Source organism: Phaenicophaeus curvirostris, chromosome 11 (genome assembly GCF_032191515.1).
Source record: "Phaenicophaeus curvirostris isolate KB17595 chromosome 11, BPBGC_Pcur_1.0, whole genome shotgun sequence".
Classification (NCBI taxonomy): Eukaryota; Metazoa; Chordata; class Aves; order Cuculiformes; family Cuculidae; genus Phaenicophaeus; species Phaenicophaeus curvirostris.
In genome coordinates, this window is record NC_091402.1 from 14,057,957 (window position 1) to 14,080,706 (window position 22,750).

The 22,750-nt window shown below is 44.1% G+C and overlaps 1 protein-coding gene across 3 annotated transcripts in view; it reads right to left on the reverse strand.

The window, feature by feature from the left end:
- Positions 1-22,750, reverse strand: part of SRGAP3 (SLIT-ROBO Rho GTPase activating protein 3) — a 123,721-nt gene that overhangs the window by 37,555 nt on the left and 63,416 nt on the right. For all 3 annotated transcript variants that reach the window (XM_069866037.1, XM_069866036.1, XM_069866038.1), the window contains exons 3-6: positions 21,238-21,400; positions 11,186-11,248; positions 5,360-5,545; positions 3,735-3,863 (exon numbers count right to left, since the gene is read on the reverse strand). In XM_069866037.1, coding sequence (XP_069722138.1) covers positions 3,735-3,863; positions 5,360-5,545; positions 11,186-11,248; positions 21,238-21,400 — 541 coding nt within the window. The remainder of the gene's footprint in view (positions 1-3,734; positions 3,864-5,359; positions 5,546-11,185; positions 11,249-21,237; positions 21,401-22,750) is intronic.

Here is a 22,750-nt window from a genome sequence, read left to right on the forward strand (position 1 = left end):
TGTAACATTGAATTCCTCAGTATTCCCCTCCTTTACTTGCTTGTTTGTCTCGGAAATGGTAAACACACCAATCCATACAGAAGCAAGCTGCTGTTTCTAAAGGATTTACCAGAGACTGAACAAGTTTTGGTGAATCCATACATACTGACACTGACTGTTAAATTTTACTCTGCTAAATGTAGTGGTATCTTTCATGTGACCACTTCAAACTATTTTGCAGCCATTTCACACAGAACTCCAGAGGGATGGATAAGCAGCTTTATCTCTACTTCACATACATGGTCAAAGAGATTAAGTTGGTCAGATAGTTAATGACAGAAATGAGAGATGAACTCAGGCATTTTAATATACACACACATGCTTCTTCCAGGCAAAGAGGCACAACCGTGTACTTTAAATCCAAGTCTAATTTGATTGGTCTCTATATTCTCTTCCTTTCTAAAGGACAAAACAAAAGGGCCACTGGAGACGGAGGGATGGATGCGCTCTGTGCCACTTCACAGCTTCTCTGATCAGGTTTTACATTTCTCATTAAAACCGCAGCCCTAGGAGGACTCTCCTCCCTCTCCCAGAGCAGCTGAGACCTTCTTTCTCACCAGAGCGAGAGATTAGCAGAATGGCTTTGTTATAAAAGTCACTACTCTGCAGTGACGCTGAGGGCACATGAAATGTCAAGGCTGTGCCTAATAGATGACACTGAGCCATCTGGGATTTGGGGGAAATGCTAAATTAGCTGCTCCAGTGTCCTGACGGTTCAGATTTGTGTGCAAATCAAAAAACTGCACAGGCAATTTGTGCTTGATATGAAGGGTGTGTGAGAGTCCCCCCATCACCCCTCCCACGTCCCAGAAAGACAGCGTGGTACATCATTAATCATCTCTGTGAATTTGCACATTAAAGCATGGCCAGCAAGGTTTTGAGCTAAACAAAAACGCTGTTCCTACCATGAAGCCCATCTACACTCATTCTCATCCTGCAGATCTGCTCCTCCTATTGAACGCAGCTACACACACACACACACACACACACACACACAGAGATGCCCGAGACCCTGCATCACCTTGCTCTGCTCACGCTGCTACAGCCGACGGCTCTGCTGGCTCTCAATCAAAGGCAAAATTAAGCTTCAGTGCTCAGAGTCCCTCTGCTGCACCCCAAGAGAATGCAGAGCTGCCCCAAGGGACAGTACGCCCCTCCTGCATACAGCCATGGTACTATCCCAGTGTCTGCAAATAGCACCATCATTCCTGAGAATGAAAGGCACCATCTTCTTATCGTTGTTCAAAGTACCAAGATTAAAACACTAACTTATCTGGTTTGTTCATTTTCCTTTATGTGGATTATACACCTATTGGAAGTCCAAACCTGTTGAATCTGATGGCTGTCTTTCCATTCAGCCACTTGCAGTACTAGTGGGACACAGTGAGCAGGATCTCCTTCTTCTTGAGCGTGCTGAAACAGTTCTTGCCGCGCTATCACAAAACATATTGAATTTGTACAAAAGTCTGTTCAGATAAACTGCTCTTCCTTTAGGGATTTAAAATTAGGACACTCGTGTGCTGCTCACACATCCAATATTTAGTTTTCTTTGGTGAACAGAATATATAATTAGAGGAATTTAGTGGCACAGAGTTGAAGACACTTTAGTTAAAGTCCCCTGAAGGGATTCCTGGAGTGTGGAAGAAAAGCCATCTGCCCACTCCAGTGGAAGTGTCAGCAAGGAAATAAACTTGGGAGGAATAATATAAACAGCTGGAACTAAAACACTACTCGGCAGTTCTCTAGGAAATCAAAGTCCCCAAAACTCCATGAAAATAACTAATTATTTAAATAAATGAGAAGGAGAGAGAAATAATACACACAAGAAGCAGGAACCCCACAGATGAATCAAGGTGGTATCATACCTTGCTGTTTAAATGTTTCCATGATCAAGTTATTAGGTTTTTTAATACAGCTGAATATATCTTAAATAATAATGAGAACATAAAGGACATACTGAGAATATTTTATTGTATCTCAAAATCCTGAAATTATCAGGGGTTCTGCAATTACTTTAATGCTTGAAAGAATAAATATATGTCAGTGGGTTAGAGTAGGAGATAAACACTCCAGTACATTTTTAAATCATACATTTAGGTAATGATGAAGACTAACGTGGTACTTAAAGATCAATTATTTATGTGCTTATTGAAGCAACTCTAGCAGGAAAAAAATGCATAGCACAATCTATACCACTGTGAAGATGCCTATTAAAGGAAGAAATGGAAATCCCTTCTCTTGAATCATTTAAAAGCAGTTCATAGGAGTTGCTGATACACACAAGTTCCAGTTCCTACCAACACTATAAAACCTGCTTCCAGCAGTTCCTGCCCTGAGGCTATTGCATACAATAAGCACTTCAGATAGAACTCAGCAAGCACCTTCCCTAGCTGGGAAAGCACTTCCACATGTGCTTAATTGCCACCAAACTTAAGGAGAGCTAAATGCCTGCTCATACTGATAGAAACTAAAGACGCACATGCTAGAAAGAAAAATCTTCTGTTTCAACAACAAAACAAGGATGTATCTGATCTTCATGAGTTTATCTGTTTCAAAAGCAGACTAATTGATAGGTCAGGAAGACCCCTAAGGCTCATCTGGCTTGCCCAAAGGAAAATTCTCCTCCAAAAGCCCTGGAATTTGAGAAGCTCCAGCTGTAGGACATTCTGCTGTAGGGGAGCCACAGCAGATGAAGCTGTCACGTTAATGTGAAGAAAAGCACCACATCTGCATGGTTCTGAGGGCAGAGCCAACATACACCAACAATCAGACCTTATCATGCTCATGATACAGCATGAAGAGTGCAAAAAAACATTCAAGCAGTTTCTTGTTTGTAACTTTATTAGACACGCCTGAACCACACAGCTTAATTCAGACTCCCCTGCTTATGCATTCTGGGAAGTTTTTAGTTCAGGCTGGTTCATACCCTGCATTTACAATGAAAAATTCCACCTTTTTTTCCTGACGTTCATGAAAGAAGTTCATCCGTTGCATAAATACAGATCAACTGCTCTGTCATGTGATCACGTGGCCACCGTAAAGCTCAGAGGCAGCCGACTGAGCATTGCCCAGAGAAGCTGTAGATGCCCCATCATTGGAAGTGAACAATGTCAGGTCAGCTGGGCCTCTGAGTAACCTGATATAATGAAAGGTGTCCCTGCCCATGGCAGGGACTAGGCGATCACAGAAAGGGTCATTGGGCACTGGAACAGGCTGCCCAGGGAGGGGGTTGAGTCCCCTTCCCTGGAGGTGTTTAAGGCACGGGTGGACGAGGTGCTAAGGGGCATGGTTTAGTGTTTGATAGGAATGGTTGGACTCGATAATCCGGTGGGTCTCTTCCAACCTGGTTATTCTATGATTCTATGATCTTTAAAGGTCCCTTCCACCCAAACCATTCTATGGCTTCCATATAATGGCAGTTCTAGTTCTGCTTATAGACATCTACATCAGCAGGGAGGAAAGTCAAACGCATATGCAGCTGGGAGGAAAAAAAAAAACACCACAGGAGAAAAAAAAAATATCTAAATTTACAGCACATTTTCAGGCCCATGTTAAGCATATTTTAAAGCCCCAAGAAATACCCCTTCCTTACCACCACAACAGAGTGCATTTAAGGACCAAACCACGCTTAAGGTTTAGCTGCGTGCCTATCAGCAGAAAACAGGCAGGATGCACACTAGGGAATAAGAACTTACATCAATGAGGTCAGAGACATCGTGGATGTAGTATTTACTGACAGCTGCGTTGGTGGCTGCCAGGTTCAGCAGGTAGTCGTTCCTGGCTTTAGTACACTTCAGTTTGTTTTCAGAATACTTGGCTTGTCTCTGAAAAAGCAAAACAGAGCATCAGAGCACAAATAGGATGCTACTTTCACAGCTTCTCTTGCTGCAGGGCCCCACAGCACCTTGTAACCTGGGTGTGACATGTTAATTAATAAAATTTGTTATCAGGTATGAAAACAGGCACTTTTGCCAGGATTGAGAAGATAACATCTGAACATCCCTGGTACAGTCAGCCAATGCACAATGAGCACATTCTGCTCAGATGTACCCGGTGCATCCCAAGCACAGCTGCTCTTCCTTCATCTGTGCATTCGTGGAGCATTTGGCATCAATCAAAATTAAGAGGGCCAAATTTTACTCCCAGATACGCTGACATACATTTGGACTTGCTCCAGATTTATGCAGCTGTATCAAAGTGGAATCCAGCCCAGAGGCCCAAGCTACAAAATTCAGAACAGGACTCAGAACTCAAAACTGTAGGAAAGCAGATGTGCTCGGATCTGGGGCATTTGCTCAGGCAGATCACTAGTCTAAAGGTTTAGCACAAAAGATTAACCCTTCGAAAAGGCTTGCCACTAGACAACATCTTGGTGCTGAGACAATACGCATGCAAAAGCTTCTTGGCTAAGGAAGCCACTGTTTTTTCTCTGCAGTTAACAGAAAAGTTACAGTCTGGGAGATCCTTAGATCCAGGGAGATTTGCTGAAGCTGGAACAGTTAAGTGCTTTGACTAGCAAAGTCAACTAAATGCTGCACTTAAACTCCCAGACAGTCTGTGGAGGAAGAAACACTGTTATTCTATACACATCTAACCCTTCTTTTTGCCTGCCACGAGTCTCTGACTGAACGAACCCTGGGACAGCTATTGTTCATTGTTAAAAGAGCCTTTTTTAAAAGTAAATCATGAACAAACCACAGCCTTCTGTTGCAGTCTGTGTCTGGACCAGAAAGCATCACTGTGCCAAGCCAGGTGTATCAGTGTGCTGCCCTCCCCAGTATCAGCACAGACTCTTGGTTCCTAGCCAGGGCATGGTCAAGTCCTCAGCAAGACCCACAGACCCCAGCACAAGCACTTAGTGGAGGAGCACCTCACACCACCTGTCTCTGCTATGTTTTCTCGTAGCTATCAGCCTCTGAGGCCTCTCCAGCCACCCTTCTCAGCCCTCTCTTCCACAGACCCAGCCTGAAAGATGTAACAAGTGGCCACATGGCTCCCATGAGGTCCACCACCTCCTCTGAGGCTGTACTACCTGACATCCCCTGTCACAGTTTCTTGCTGAGCAGTGACAGCCCAGCTTTGGGTCAAATCCTCATGTCTGGCCAATTTTGGCATTTTCTCTACAGCCAGAAAGCAGCAAAAAGATTCATTATGGTCTCCTCAGACTGCCCTTCAGCAAACACACACAAGTTGACATCCTCCTTAACCCCTTCCCAGGAATATAGGAGCAGCTGCACAGAAAGGGACAGGGACAGAGCCAAATGCTCCTGTCAAAAAGGAGTTGTGACCCTAGCCTGCCTTCCCTGCCCTCTCAACTCACCTTCTCTTTCATCTTCTCAATCTTCTTGACGGAGCTCCGCCGCTGAGGCCTGTCCTCATGCCGCAGGAGGTTCACGCTGATGTCCCCGGACTTATTGAACTGCTTCTCTTCCTGCTTCTCCGCCTCCTTCAGCTTGCTCTCAGCACTGATGCTTTCTGCATGATACATGTGGTAGGTCTTCATCACCTGAGTAAACAGAAATTTGTGAATCACCTGCCGCCACAACCACACAAAGCATCAGTGCACAAAGAGAAGGTGATGGCCATGGGCAGCAGCGGAGCGGTCTCAGCTGTGCCAGGGCTGTAGAGGCCACTAGGGCTTCAAGGAACAAGCTGGGAAGGAAAAGCCTATATAATGAACCTCATCACTAGCCCTGTTTTGAAATGGCACAGAGTTGGTGTAAGAACCATTATTCCTGCTTGGTTCCTGCTGCGGGGACAAGGTGAGGCATGCACACACCTGCATTCAAAGAGCACTGTGTGTCTTCCTACAGGGAAATGAGAAATGATTTCCAGCACATCACAGCTGGCATAAGGGCCTCCATGATAAGGGACTGAGAAGACCAAAGTCAACCTGAAGCCACTTTTGACTCAACCTCTCTGTTCCTACACTTGAACTTTCTAAGCCAATGCATCAACATAAATCCTGTTTTACCATCCTGACAGTAAATTCAGTCTTGAAGGGTGAGGAATTGCAATTTCCAAGCAGAAATGGAGTCTGTCTCCTATCACCACTTAATTGTCCTCTTGCTGCTGCCGGTAAGCACAGTCAGTGTCAGGATGGATTGCACCTTGTCCTTTAAATTCAAGAACACCATCACTGACTCTGGATAGATGATGCTGATCTTACTGCCTGGAAAACTCCTGCAGGCAAAACTTCTAACATAGCCTTCCATTGCAGACACAAAATGCCCAAAGGGCACATTGTGATCATTTTAATGGAGCTGGCAAGAGGAACACATCTGCTCCTCACTCTTTATGCCTTTAGTCATGTTGTCCCTTTTTATCATCTCCCTTCAGGATTTGGATGTTTTATTTCACATTGCCTTGACAAGGCTTGAGATGCCTGACTTCTCGATGAAGATCAGTCTCATGCGAAGTGCCTGGGTACTGCTGGCAATGGCACTGGGACAGGCTCGCCTTGAGGCTCACGAGTTAGAAAGGAGCAGGAACCCACAAAAGCAGAGTAACTTTGCACAAGTCTTAATGAAGAAAATACAGTTTTCCTCAGCTGCGGTTGTCAGCGGGAACCAGGAGTGTTTAACTTGGACGAGGTTAGACTGAAACGTATGATCTCTCCTCTTGCCAAGCACAAACATCAGCTGCAAACCAGCTTTAAATGCCGCATTGAAGCCTGCGCAAACGTGCCATCCCTGGGAGTCAGAATTTTAAGCAACTGCAAGGAATAGTAAGCAAAGACTTGTGCTTTGTTTCTGAGATGCTTTATTTCAAAATCTTGCAAATTGTTACACAGACTCAAGCCACATATTTCAAACTGCAATTTCTGCAGTGAACTTCACAGGAAACACACTAAACAGACCAGACAATTTCTAGGTTTTCCTAAGGAGAAAGACTACAGGACTTCACTGAACCCTCACGTTCACTGTCTCCATCTTTTTATGAAAAACTCAGACGAAACTGAAAAAGAAAGTCCTGCACTTCAGCACAGTCAGACAGTAATGAGGGAGGTTTCCCCGGCACCCAGATGCAATGCAACAGAAAAGTGCAAAAATTAAACAGTGGTCTGAATTGCATGAATTTTGTGCAATCTAAAGGTTACGAACCTAACCAGAAAAATGTGAGCACAATTCATTAGTTGTCTCTGTTCACCCATGGCTACGCCGCTGTGCTGCAGGCACGGAGACACACTGCTGTAACACCTTTTCCCACTGACTCCAATGGCTCCCGTGGCTGCAAGGGGAACATCAGCAGCCAGACAGGCAGGACTCCACCACATAGAGTGCTGCAACGGGGGCCCCAGCCCCACCACAATCTGGTACCTCTGCACAGGCTCTTACTGACTTATTTGTTGCTGACTGAAGAAACTTTCCTTGATGAAGGCCCTTTTTCCTCCTCCATATTTTCTTCCTGCTTGAACCAGAAAAGGTAACACAGGAACCAGGTCTGAAAGTCTCTTGGAAAGCAAAGGACCCAATAACCATTAAAATATTTTCTCCAGACTTCAGCATCCATCTTGCTGAAACAGATGACTGAAACAGCTCACTGTGCCAACCGTATTCCTCGTCAGCTGCTATGCCACACAGCTCATGCTTGGAAATTCAGGTGATATTTCCGTTTGGTTTAATATCTGCCTTAATTTTGAATGAGGACTACCTACACTGCAGCAATCAGCCCTTTGATCTGCAATTCCCCAGTGCCTTCTCAGCACTTGCAATTGAGTCACAATGTCCCTGTCTTTCACTATTGTTTCATAAAGAAAAACTGCCACAGCTGTGTCCCTGGGATCTTTTCTGCAAATAAGTTAATTAGCTGCAGTGGAGGGAGAAAAATATGCTCCAATGTTCATTAGTTATTTAACAACACAAGTTGTGTTTTCCAATATTAATAACACGTTCTGGATAAAGGCCATTGCCAAAATACCACCCATAAACAGTACTGTTCACTGTCTTCAGCTAGAAGTGATTCGTATTTCTAATTAGCTCATCATTAAGGTTCTGACCCAGCAGAAGAGCCAGATCAGAAACCAGTCGACCCGTGTCAAGCACAGGCTCAGGCCCTCCTGAAATAGAGGAGACCAAAACACAAGCCCAGCACACAAGGTGCAGCAGAGATGTGCGCAGCCATAGGTGAAAGCCTGCTGAAGCCTCCAGCCCCCTTTTCTTTGGCTGGAGCCTACAGCACAACCTAAGTGACACCCACAGCATAAGACCTAACAAAGGGATAAATTCATTAGCCCGATGGATGCTGAACTCCATCTCCCTGGTCTTTTAAGAAAACATGAAAGCAAAACTGCTTTAAAGCATTTCCAAGGTATCATATATCACACGTTTCTACTGTGTGATACAGTCAACAATTTCTACTGCAGGTGTCACACTGAAAACACATGCTAACCACAAAGGTGTGGCCTCCACTATTGCAGCACTCCCAATGAAAGGGAAAATTTCCTCCAGCCAATTCATATCCTGCTTCACAGGGAATGATAACTACTACTATTGTTTTTAACCTGGCATAATATATCTGTATTTATTATCCTAATAAATGCAATTTATTTCACTGTTATTAATCCAATTCCATACAAAAAATAGCACTGGTTCACATCATAATATTTTACAGACTTTAAGATGCTGCTGTCAGCTATAGCTGTGTCTCTGCATTATGGCAAACAGAGCCCATCTATCAAATAGCCCACTCTTAGTGCCACACTACAAATCACACACCATTGCCAGAGCTTACAGCAAACACCACCAGAATAGTGCTCTGGGGTTACTGTTTTTCTTACACTAATTTTGGCCTGACTTCTTCAGATAGGAATGCATACAATACAGAAAGGGACCTGCGAGCAGAGGAACAAAGCACCTCCGATCTTTATGGACTTCAATCTACTATCTGTATGATCGAAAGAATGAAGCAGGTTTTAATGCACAGCTAAATTATTTCTATGCAAAAGTGTTCACAAGCAACTCCTACTTCAGATTGGAAGTAATCTACTTCCTTTTTTTAGTTCAAATCAGCATGGGGTTTGTGTTTATTTCTTTCCACAGAAAGTCCACAGGGCGACTTGCATCAAAATAGCAACAAGTCTGAATTAAATAAATCTAGTTATTTTTGCTTACGTTTGAGACAGTGAATGCCTGAGAAGCCTGGAAAAAATTATACAGTTGCACACAGTGCATGGAATACCACTCACAAAGACCTAAAAAGCAGCCTAGCCAGGGCACAGATGCACTATGGAAACAAGGCTTGGCCATAGGCAAGATAAACTACTTCCTTGCGTCAACAGCAGACAAATGACATTTTTCATGAAGCAGCATGATGTCCTTCGAGCCCTTGGTCCTGATTTTGTCAGCAGCCACGATTATCAAATGTGCTGCTCCGGGGTACCCAACACATTGCAATGAATACGCCAACTTCATGTCAGTCAGCCCTGAAGATGTCCCATAACAACCCAGCCTGCTGGATCAACCTGCAAGCCAAGTATACGATGAAGCCTGTTTTACCTGATGTCTCAAGGACAGCAAACTACTGACTGGAGGGGAGCTGGTTTGCACTGAACAGATTTAAGTTGATCTTGTTTGCCCGACAGTACCTGCTTTTTCTTCACGTTTCATCGTTATTTCCAAAATAAGCATCTCTTCCCTGTTCCTTCCCAGTGCATGACACAGTCAGTTTGTTATCTCAGCAGCAAGGTCAGTTCAAAGAAAACAAAAAGCTCTTCCAGCCGTTCCAGTCTGCTTCACCATTCAAACACATTCTGTTCAGCATGTGGAAGCAAAGCAGTGAATGGGCTGAAATCTCAGTTATAGTGAAGGCAAGCTCTGCTGCACACTCCGTGGGAACAAAATTACTCTCTATGCTCTTCCCTAGCCAACTGCAATGCACTTTGGACCTCAGTCCACTTCTGATCTTCAAACTGACCTAACCATGTCCTTCAGGAGATGTTCGTGTCCTGTGTTTGGGATTGGAGTGCACTGGTCCACAGGTATTAAGGTCAGCCCAACCCTTGTTAGTCTTCTCTTATTTTCCATCTGTCATGCTGCAGTTGTAATTAATCTTAGTCACCACCACTAACACAGCTTCTAACATTCAACCGTCAGTAACACATTCACAAATCACATGCAGGCTTTTTAATGCAACCTGGCTATCCACCCACGCTGCTGGTCTCAAAAACTGAATCCTTCAATAAGTAATGTAGAAACAAACCTCTTAAGAGAAGATCTATGGGAGAAGTTTCAAATAACAGCATTCATATTCTTTTGTTTAGACTTATTTATCAAGAAAATGGAATAAAATTACTGTTTAGGAATAAACTACTGCAGCATTATTTAGGTACCAGTAACAGATACAACTGAAGAAAGCAAATATATCATCTCAATTTTCCAACACAAGACAGACTTTACACTGCTTTGTTGATCCTAAAACTCAAAATTAAAAAAACCCAACTGCTATGGGGCAAGAGACAGTAGCAACACAAAGACTTTTACAGCCCTGTTATGAAAACCTGCTTGAAGAGTGATGTCCTGAATAACAGGTTACAATTTCACCTGGAGGCACAGAGACAGCTCCGCAACCAAAGCGCTCCTTGGAGCCGGGAGCTGAAGCTGAGCACACATGAGCTAAATGTTTTATGCATTTCTCAGCAGAAGGGTGTGTTCAGACATCATCCAGAGGCCACCAGACTCACATGAGCAGGGCAGGTTTCAGCCACAGATTGGCACTGAGCACAACTTCTGAGCCATTAGTGCCTGCTAGAAAACACCAACCAAGTGAAAACAGAAAGGAGCCTGAAGGCAACACTGTGTAGAAGGCCCGGCAGGTGAGAGCATTAAAGACACCAGGGACTGCACCGGATCATGTCCGAACGTGCCCATTTACACTTAAGTAAAACAGTTACGCAGTGTGATCTAGTCCCTGATGAGGCCACAGAAGCCTTCACAGTAGGACCGCTGGGAAATCCTCCTCTGCTGCCGTCAAAACCAGTGAAGAGTGAAACATTCCTAAGAAATGCAAGAGGAACGAATGGGCTGTACCGCAGGAGGGAGAGCAAGCCTCCTCAAATCACTGAAACATTGCACAGACATTTTGTTCTAACAAATGACATTGCCTACATTCCCCTCGCTGCACAGGCTAGGATCAGCTCATTACTCACCGTGTAAAGCTCGTTGGTGACTTTCAGGAGTTCTTCATGCATCTGTAAGCCAATCTCCTTACTCTGGAAGACAAAAAGAAGAGTTGAGATTCCGTTATGCTCACAACATGCATTTCTGAAAGGAAAATACATTTTGGAAGGAGGAGTAAAACTGTATGACTGCCAAATACTCCATGCATGTGCATCTTAATCCTTTCTCCAAGCCGCATGCACAAGAGCAGTCTGCCCTACCAGAAGCAGGTCTTCAGCTGTGATCTGCAGCAGAAGCACATTGTCCTCAATGCCCTGCACAGACTGAGCACCAGCAGCAGCACACAGATGCTCAGCCCTTGCTCCAAACACTCCCAGCACACCATGGCTTCAGAGGACCTGACACCAGTCAAAGCACACACCAAACTCAGGAGACAGACAGGAGATGTAGAAAGGGGGAATGGGATCCCTACAAATACCCAGCTGCAAGTCAGGAAGAAGAAATCAGGTGAGTTTTTCTTCCCCCCAGCTAGCTGATCAAATGCACATGGAAGGTCTCCATTGCTGCCCTAGTACTGCTATGGGACACTGGCACCAGAAGGAACAGAGTCTGGGAACACTGGCAAGCTGGCAGGGCAGGGAAGCAGTGAATTGTTATATGTTTTACTTAAACCAAGCAACCAACCCAATCCCAACTCGTTCCAAGCCCTTCCACCCCTGTGCCCAATTGGATGCTGATAATGCCCAAAGGTTTTCACATCAATCCCACAGAGAACAAAACCACAGCAACCTATTTACGCTGCCTATCCAGCTGCATTTTTCACATTGCTCTCATGCCTGTAAGGTTTTTCCTTTCCTCCTCTCAGCCGAGAATAGAGTGGGTGGACCTTGGCAGCACAACTGGCTTCTGGTAATGCCTGTTTTAAACACCTTTTGCCCCCTTGGAGATTTGCCCTCTCCTGGCTTCCCTGCCAAACACACAACTCACCATTCTTTGCTCTGCAGTGGAGTTAACAAAACCATGTACATTTTAATTCTACATATTATTGTAAAAAAATAAACAGCCCTGAAGCATAAGAAATGGCCCAGGGCCCTTATTTACACCACTTCACGAATCCTGTCTAATATCCTTCCCACTTTGGAAGCTGAAAAGACAGCATCAACAGGGCTGCCAATCCACATCTGGGCTCTGTTTCTTCCATTTCTAAGCATTAAAATCAAAATACAGATGGCCTCCTCTTCCAATCTGCCTGTGACAGTGAAATTGAAAAGTAAACTAGCATTTTTATTTCCTCTAATTTTCTACAAATCCTTAACAAAATAAAATGTGTGATTACAAACTTGAACACGCAGTACATCAAATCCTCGTGCTATTTCGGAATTGCTACATTTTTGTTTGAGGTCGATGTTTGTCCATGGATCACTCAACCTGGGTTTCAGAGACCATGATGAGGAACATCACACAATTGAATTGATTTACGCCACAAACACACAGGGATGAATCTAGAGCTATAGACAATACTGTTTTGCTGGTAGCATTTATGTCCAGCCCACAGTCAACTCCCCATTTGGGGGACTTGTTTCACACTAAGACTGGCAGAGTGCACGAAACCCGGGCCAGCTCCATATCCAGAAGTGTTTTATATCTTGACTTTGCCTATTTTTCAACAAAACCCGCATTACTGGATGTGGGCAAGTGGCTGTTGCATTTTCTGCACTAAGCCAGCTGTGTGTAAGCCCTAAACTAACTTCCCGGTAAAATTATAGAGTAAACATTTGTACGTACACAAATTCCCCACATTTGCATTCTCCAGTCATACAGTATCATTTGTGAATCTATCTCAATTTGATAGATTTATCAAAGATCCCTGCTGTTGGTTGAGATTTCCAATCAACTCCAATATTTCAGAACACAGATTAAGGACTTCCTAGCCCGACTATTTCAGGTTTTAGGTTCAGCTTGACCACAACCCATCCTCCCCATTTTGTCTTCGGTAGCTCATTTTCACTATTATGATCTGAGTAAACCAAAGTCTCAAGAAGGATATTCTATTATGAAATAGCTATACCACAGTTATATAATAAAGTTTCCAGTTTCACAACAGCAAGTTCAGCAAAGTTCAGCAAGCTTAGGAGACAGCTTACTGCGCGTGTAAGAACTCATGGCATCTTCCTCCCTCTGCTATCCTGTCTGCTTAAATCCTATTATCAGTTTGTGTTTTCACTTTTCTTGCCAAGCAGGATGAAGCAGACCCATTTGCCTACAGCATGAACATGGAATTTCATGGAAGAGGCCACAACTCGGGGAGCTGCTGAACATTTAGGTTTGGCTGCAGATCAAGTCAACTCCTACTCAGAAATCCAGCGGTTGGATGCTACTCCAGATGTGCATGCACTGTTTTCCTGCCTTCCTTGTAATTACCCCAAATGTCTCTGTGGAAGCTTCTTGGTTGGGAAACATTTATTATAGCTTGAAGATGTGTTTAAACTAAGTATAGACACCCTCTTCCCACTAAACAACCACCAAAAGAAACATAAACCCAACAAACAATCAGTTTCTCACAGATTTCCTCAAATAACTCTATGCTTTTTTGTGCACACAACAAAACAGGATAAACAACATCCTGTCAGCTTCTTGGGTGGGTGGCTAAAGAAGCCCACATCACAGAGGGGTCTTCGAATCAAAGCTAACGAGACAACCTGCATATATGAAAGTCTAACTGTAGAGTGTTAAAAGCTACAATTGAATGCAGAGAGTCAAGCAAGGAATCTAAAGAGAAAAAACTCTCCGCATGCAATGAATATCCAGCAATTACAGTTTATCTGTGGGTTAGTGTCAGGGTATTTGGAAAAGTCACATCTTCAGAAGGCACAAGTGATGCACGCTGCTGCCATTCTTACGTGCGTGAGATGCCAAGAAGATGCCAATTACCAGAAGGTACCAAGTACCCCCAGCCATCTGGAAACCTTGTCTGTTGGAATCCTCAGTCCTTTCCCTCCCCAATGACACCAGTAGTCACTAGCTGGTCTTGAAAATCTCACTGTGTCTTGCTAATAAGCAACAGAAGTATTGAAAGCACACATCCCTCCCAGATACATCCAGAACATGAGTTATTTAAGTCAAAGTGCTACAAACGGGGGTCTTGTGTCCCAGAGGCCCAAAGCCTCTGGAGTTCAGAGACACGTGGTACCCCTCCAGCTGACCCTGCGCTTTCATGAGTCGAAGCTTGGGCCCTGAACCGAGCCTGCCCAAAGCAATCGGAGGAGGAGAGGCCCATGGCAGAAGCAATGGCCCAAAGTGAGCCACAGTGCTTGCCTCTGCCCTAGATTTCCTGTGTGGCGGCAGGGAAGACCACAAAGCTGTAATTTTCAGACCTAATTTTAGGCTCCTAAATAGAGCAACAAAAAATGGCTCAGTTGTTAGCAGTGTGTTGTTCCCATGAGTCACACTGACACGGGCAACCACAGGTGGGTACTATATTTAAAGACCCATTTGCTTACAGATACTATACACCAAACGCCCTGGATCCTGTTGCTAGAGACCAGAGTGGTCTCCAGCATCATCGGAAGTCTCCTGAGATCCAAGAGCACAGCATCCAACTCTGCGATGCTGGAGTCTTTTCCAAATGCAGGCAAGAAGCTGAAGAACTCATCTCCCCCCCTGAGTTTGCTACCTCCCATTTTTATAACAGAAGAATTACACTTGTGTGTTTATGGGAAACAACGCCAAAACGTCATTCCAAATCCCTGGCACTATCCACAAAATCCAAACTCTAATTTAACCACTTGCTTTTTGCTTTCCATTCCTACAGAAAAACACAGTTGCTTGCTGGGACAGCAATGGCTTCAGTTTAGCAGGTTTATTAAAATTCCTGCTGCTGCAGACAAAGTAAGGGGAGGAAGCAACACAAACTACTGGCAAAGAATGCTTATTCCAAAGACAAAGGAAAGAACTTCCTTTCAGACAGACATCACTTCTTCATTATATCTCCATCCAGGGCACTGTAGTAGGAGGCACAATTAAATTCACTGTCATGAAACATAATTAAATCTCACACTGGGGAATAACACAGCATGGTTATTTTGGACATAGCAATGCTCTGCCTCAACCTTATAATTTCCTGTATTCCACACTTGGAAGAAGCAGCAAACTTCTATCCTTCTGCCACAGGAGGAGGTAAAAGAGAAGGCAACACCTGACTGGCCAAGGGAGCCAGCAGTGCATCCCTCATCCAGGGTTTGCCTCTGTCAGGAAGACATGTGAGATTTCATGGTGACAGAGATTTAGTCCAACAACAGATCAAGTCAGACCTCTGTAGTGATGTATGTTAGCGTCTCCATTTATTGCCTGCCTATTACCAACACTAACACTTGCCTTGATAATCTCCTCCTGAGCCAGGAACGTGACTCTCACTGGAAGCTCCAGGGAAATTTGCTCAATTGAGTTTTCTTTCCTACTTTCCTCATTAGCAGGACTCGTCTGTCTGCCAGAGCAGGCAGGGAAGCCAGCTGTTCATTTCAATTGCACAGGCTAAGCTGCAGGCCAGAGATGCTTGGTCTGCCACTCCCAGTGCTTGTGAATGCTTTTCTGATGGAAAACAACTGCAGGACATGGCATGCTGAGGTAAACAAAATGAGAGAAATGGGCTTCACTGGCCCCAGTTTGGCATCTGCAACGTCATGCCTGCAGGTGAGCTACCCTGGCCTGCAGCAGAGAACCTAGACAGCTGAAACTCACCCCATCCCAGGACAGGCATCAGCACAGGCCAGAGGGCATTTCAGACACACCCATCTCTCCACATAAGTCCAGAGAACCCACTCAAATCCACAGCAGAAGTCTGAAGGTGAGTGAAGAAGCTGCACCCCATCTTTCCTGTCTTACACCGAGAGATTCAAAGCAGGAGACATTTCTTGGTCCATTTTTAACCATGCTGACCATGAGTCCCAAAGGCATCTGCAACCATTTAGTCAATGACAGTGGCATTTCTGTGAGAAAGATCTGTGTTTCTCTTTCATTCAGCCAGGATACAGAGCTCCTGCTCTTCAGATGACATTGTGGCCAACTCGAAAACCTCTCTGCAGAAATTTATTAGTTTGCTTTGGAGAACTGTAGTTTCTGTGCCGCAAGAAGCTGTACCCACTATAGGACAATTGCCCTCTGTCACTGCAAGCATAACCAGTCAGCGCAACAAGTAAATTATATCATTATTTGGTCTTTTTATATAAGTGTGGAGACATTCAATATCCCTGTGGGCTTCTTTGCTGCAACAGCCAGCAGCAGCACAGCCCCCAGCCTCGGTATCACTAATGAAAGACGATGGTCTTGGGTCTCTAGGCTCCAGCAAACTCCCACATCTATTGTGGCATATCTATTGTGGACCACAGAAGCAGGGCCAGGTGCAAGGAAAACACCCCGTCTACATCCCTATCACTGTGCTCCCATCATCCACACTGATGAGATGCAGTTGATGCACTCGCCTGTAGCAATACATTAAATACTGAATTCTGGAGCATTGCCTGAAGACAGATGCACAGTTGGTTTAACTGCTGGGCTGAAATACAAGGTAGGGGGGGGATTATAGCTGTGTAAAATTATATAGCTTCAGTGTGCTGGGGTTCAGCTGAACCACACGAGTTCATAGGGCGAGTCTAATAATACCCTGGCGCATTCAGATCATCAAAGTCAAGAATTCCTACATTCCACACCTGGGAAAGGCAGAAAAAGAAGGGGAAGTATAAAAAGAAATCACTGGATGGGAACAACTGTTCATTTTGTAATAAAAGAGCTATCAAAATCCAAATCCAGACTCAAACTCATATTTTGTAAATGGTTCCTGCCTTTAAAAATATCAGTTATAATCACCTCCGCACTCTGCCTCAAGACCGCCTTTGGATGAATCCCACAGTTCAGTACATTTTTCTGCAGGTACTTAGGAAGACAAGAAGTTTCCAGAGTTACAACTGGGATTCCTTTAGATGAGATTCAAAAATACCTGAAAGGTCAAGAAAAGGGCTGTGAATTGCTTAACTGACATCCATCACTGCGCTTGAACATAAGCGCTGGCAAAAGCATCTACAGACTCTCTTGCAGACAGGCAGGTTTCTTCTCTTTAGAGTTCTCCAGGTCCACTCCCAACTCTGCTCTATTCATGACAATTCTGGTGGATATGATAGCACCACAGAGCAGAGCAACCCCTGCCAGCTCCCATCCCTCAGGGTCCCTTTGGTATCCTGATCCAAGGGCCAAGTCTTGCCAGTCAGACTTCTTGCACTACCCATCGCGTTGGCCTGGCTGTCCCTTACCCATGCACCACAAACCCACTGCTCTGCCTCATTCCATCCCACCTGAGTGTCCCCTGCTAAGTATCGAGGAAAGTGTCACAACACAAAGTCACTTGATGCCACCAGGCACAGTGGCAGTGTTGGGTGGGCAGAAAGAAAAATAACAGGACTTGAGATGAGGGCATGCCATGGATCCATGGATTTGTGGGGGATTAATAATGCTTTCTGCTCTGTTCCAAGTAATTCCTAACTTTTGACTTCCTTTTTGCCTGCTTCTGAGTGCTGAGCCTGCATGCTCAGAGCCCGATGCTTTAACTCCATGTCTCATCTGAAATGTAATGCAGAGCCCAGCCTTATGCATCCAAGTTGGAAAGTTGCTTTTCCTTACATGTATCACTTAACAATTTTCTAGATATGATTTTGTGCACCACTTTATTGCTAAATTACTTAGTAGCACACAGAGGCATACAAACACGCTCAATGTGCACGTACATAGCAAAAGGCGTGTCTGAGTGATGCACAGCCAAATGCCAGGGACCATACGCTGCTGGTCACCAGGAGGGAAAAACACTTCAGTGGAGACAAACAAAACACAATGCCTCAGTTTACTGATGAATGACCCCCACTGCTGCCAAGCGTACACAGGGAAGCCAAGGAGAGAAGCAGCTCGGCACCCAGCATCTTTCCTGGCAGATTACCACCGCGCTGATCAATTGCTTCTCAATTATGCACATCCTTGTACCCCAGATAGTAGGTCCCTGCTTCTTTGCTGAGATTGTTTACATTTACATAATGAAAGCACAAAACACAAAACCTTCCAGTTCCTCCGTGTACCCACAGCGTGTCACAACCCATTAATAAATTCTAGACAGGAGAAATTAAAAGTGACATCTCTGGAAAAAAATGTTACCCTAATTTACCATCAAAGAGCAATCAACAACAAAACTAAACAGCTGAACCACAACTGCAGATGCCTTTAACCCTTCTGGAGCTGGTTTATTTGCCCAACAGTTCTATATCCTACAGCTTCCCCAAGAGGAGTGTTTCAAGCACTCTACTCATCATCCTCAAAACCAGACCGGATAAAATAGTGAGAGATACCTTATCTGAGCAATCACATACCAGCTGCAAGGCTGAACTGGATGTCTTAAAAAGCCATTCCCCAGGCTCATATTGCCACACATGTGCCTAAGGCTTCACATCAAACGCTCATGCAGAACGGGAAGCGCAGCCCCAGATCCCTTTTGGGCACAGTGTGCAATAGGTTAAGAAAAATAAATAACTTGAATATCCCCAAAAGTGTCAGCAGCCCTATCCATATTAAGGGCAAATAATGACACATAATAAGCCTCTTCCATGATTTAGCTGACCATTATTTCCAGGGGCAGGTGAGTCCTTCTGCAATTTAAACCTCAAGGGACAAATGCAAGTGAAATCACAGATCCCTATAACTCCATTGTAAAGCTTCCTTTTGATTAAAAGCAGGTGCTGGCTTTGGCAGCCCCAGATGGAGTCAGTGCTGCTTCCCCTCTCCTGGCAGAAGACAGGGGAGAGAGAAGCAAGAAGCGACAATCTCTACAGAATAGATGTTGTGTAAGTTAAAATTTAAATTAAAAAAACAGGAGGGAGGGAGGGAGAGACACAGGAAGAAAGCAAATACAAAGGAATAATTCTGCTGAATGGATTAAATACTTTATCATCTTGTCCTGGCTGAAAATTGACTTACTACAAGAAAAATACTTCAAATGCTCTATTCACACTCTTGTTTTAATTGTTGACTGGATTTGTGCTATGGTCCAAAATTAGCTGCTCACAGACAATTATAATATATATATATATATATATATCTCAAAACTGTTTCAGGGTAGAATGCAAACGGGAGGGAGATTTTGACACTGAACTAACAGAAACATCCCAACTATGTCCATTTTCTGGAGGACAGAAAAAGGAACGATGCCCTGTGTTAGACTAGCAAATTCAAACCTGATCGTGAAGTTTAATTTCTGGGTCAGACCTATAAACTAGAGGAAACTAGCCATAAAAATATCACAGTAACTTTACTCTCCAGTTGGGCTTGTCTTACTGATGTGAAACCTCTTCTCCTGTTTAGAAAGACAGGCATCCCAACAGGCTCACGCTGCTCACTAACTGCAGTTCTGTCGTTACCCTTGTTGAAAACAAGTGACAAAAATTAAGAAAACATAGCCATAAAGGCAGAGGAAAGGTCCACCTAGCCCAGTATGGTATCCCCGAGGGCAGCCATTAGCAAATGCCCAGAAGAAAAGTGGAGGAAGAGGGCCAGTGATGCCATTGAGCACATTCAGGATGTGACAAGCCGCAGGGCTGAGCAGGTGCAACAGGAAATACTCCTTCATGTTCATGCGTCTGCCTGAGGAGCCAGGTTAAACATCTGGCTTTCAAAAACATTGTATGAAGGACCAAATATATAACCATAATATTGCAAATGTAATATAATATATAGAATTAATGACATTAGACATTCCTTTTTACCTTCTTTCTCCGCCTGGTGCCTGCTGACCATCCATGGCTTACACTAGCATGAACAATGAGGTCCTCTTTCCTACCTGCTTCCTACAAACTGCCTGTGACTTTTTATGCTTTTATCACACTACATACTCCACCCTAATTTTCAACTGAGGAGTCTGGGTCCACCTGGCTGTGAGATTCCTGCAAGAATTTGATGCTTCTTTTTAATTTGGTTATCATTAATAATTCTGTATCATCAACAGACTTTGTCATTTTACTCTTCATCCTTTTCCCAAATAATTTATAAGGAACTCCACTGAAATTCTCCTTCCCTTTGTTCCCTGTCTTTCAAGCAGTCATTAACCCAGAAAACAACCACTTTTTATTCTTCAACAGTCTCTTTTCTTTAAAGGCTTCAGCAAGGGGCCCTTTCCAAAGCCTGTAAGACACCAACTTATTCACACGATCATGTGATTCATTCCTGGAAACACCTCCACTAGACTTCTTAGGCATGACTTTTCCCTTCAGAAAGCCATACTGACTCCTCTCTTGTATCTGCCTACATCCCTGTCATTCTGTTCCTAACTAAAGCTTCATCCAACAAGTCTGTTTGGAAAGTCAGATGGCTGACCTGCTCTCTGAAGTCCTCCAGGAGTCTTAAAAAAAGTAATCACATTTTCCACCTTTCATTTCCATGGAACTGGCACCCGTTTAAGCATTAGGTCACACCTCACCGCTGGTCACTTAACAGTTATATCTCAGTTTCTTTAAAATTCTTGGATAAATATTATCTGGTAAGACTGAAGCGATAGCACCCTGTACAGATTCCCTCTGCAACATCTAATGACAATTCAGTTAGGTTAAGATTCCTGAGGCTGGTACTACCTGCCCAAGAAAATCTCTAGTCTAAGCTTTGCCACAACAATTACCAAGGTACATGGCCTTTAGCCATTATCTTTTTGCACCTCAGCCATATATTCCCCTCCACACTGTGTAGCAGGTTTCTTCCTTGAGATTTTGGAGAAGTTTTTGTTAGCTTTGTGTCTTTAGCAAGTTGTCTCTGAGAATTTCATTTGACCAGTCTTATTATGGTTTTACATTTTCACTGTTGAAACTCCTCTCTAGTTTCCTCATTAAGCCATGATGTGTACTTCTTAGAAAGCCTTGCTACCTTTCTCTGCTTTTTAACATCAGCTTTTTTGTACCTCTTTAGACTTTCTTGAGGGCACAAGTCCACATTAAGCTGCTTTTTCAGAACAAAATACAAGGATAGATCCTCACTGAGCTGAGTTCTCCATTGCTGCTTTGGTTACCTTTTTAAAGAGCCTGATGACATCCTCACTGATCTGTGACAGCCGGACGATGACATTGTTCATGAAAATGTCATTCAGCGTGGCATGATCTCTGCTCTCTCGACGGGTCTGTGTCAGAACCAGGTACCAGCAGTTCACAGGGGAAAGTAGGTGCTGATCTTTCCTAGAGAATTGTGAAAAAAAAAAAGAAAAAAAATAAACATAAAGGTCACATGAACAGATCAAAAAGGCACATAATTTTCAAATGAAATGTGAGTCAGATGGAAACAACACAAGAGCTCGTCCCTTGCTCCAGCTGGGCTGGGAACCCATCTATAGCCCTGGTTCAGTGTTTCAGGAACCTCTTTGGACTTTCTTTCAGCCCTTCCAGTGATTCCCTGCAGGGACATCCACCAGAACACAAGCACTTGCACCACATCAGACCCTTCTCAAACCAGGAGCTCTGGAGGACACAGTGCAGGAGAAGAGACATCTCTGACAATCCCTTCAACAGCCTGCAAGGGAGAGAGAGTCTTGCTTCCTTTTTCCAATTTGCACTATTAATACAGCTGTCACTTCCATTTCAGAAAGAGCCCATTTGCCACGCAATCTGTTTTACCACATTTAGTCCACTAAAGAGTGCTGGAGAAAACATTTTGCATCCAACATTAATACTAAGTGTCTGCGCACAACAGGAATACATTTGTGTATGCTGAATATTTACAATGGTCTTAATCCAATTCACACTGTAGACAACAAAGAGATTGCTATGAGTGGCAGCAGGGATCCGGGTGGGTGACCTGAAGAGTCCCCAGGAGCCATGCAGCATCTTCAGAGTGAGCACGTCCCCACCCAGTTCCCCTGGCAAGACACTCCCGAGGGGCAACCCAAGACCCTGACTTGATTAGCGCTTAAATAATTTTGACATGTTCCATTTCAACACTGAGAGAAACCTGCACTATTTGCCATATACTGCTTTTAGTACTAAAGCAGAGTAACCAAAAGTGAAGCAAAGTTTCTAGGAATGACACAGCTGAAACAAAACATTTCACAATGTCCAACTGAGACACTTCAAGATAGATCCTCTAAATGATGCAGCCAAGTGATTAGTTCCAAATATTTTACCTACACCATTTTCTCTGGTCAAATGAATGCTTTCCTACAAGATGTGCTGGTTCCAGATAATCCACTCCTGTTAGCGGAGACCTCTCCTGCTACCATCCTGCCTGAGCAGGTTTCCCTGTGTACTGACAGTCATTTCTGATGGATGCATTCAAGCCCCAGACGCTTCTCCCCTTGCAGCCTGCAAGCTGCCCGACGAGCACCTGCAGCTTCACCCCCACAGGAGCCAGGTCTGCTGTGCACCAGGCTTGGCAGCCTTGACACACCAACAGCACCGGCAATGCAGCCGTGATGGATGTAGACCTCAGAATCCCTGTGCTTAAACAAGACTGTCTTTCCCTAAAAGTTAGCCCACATTCATTACAGCTATGCTGTGCAACCAAAACCTCTAAACACGTACTCCTTCTCATCC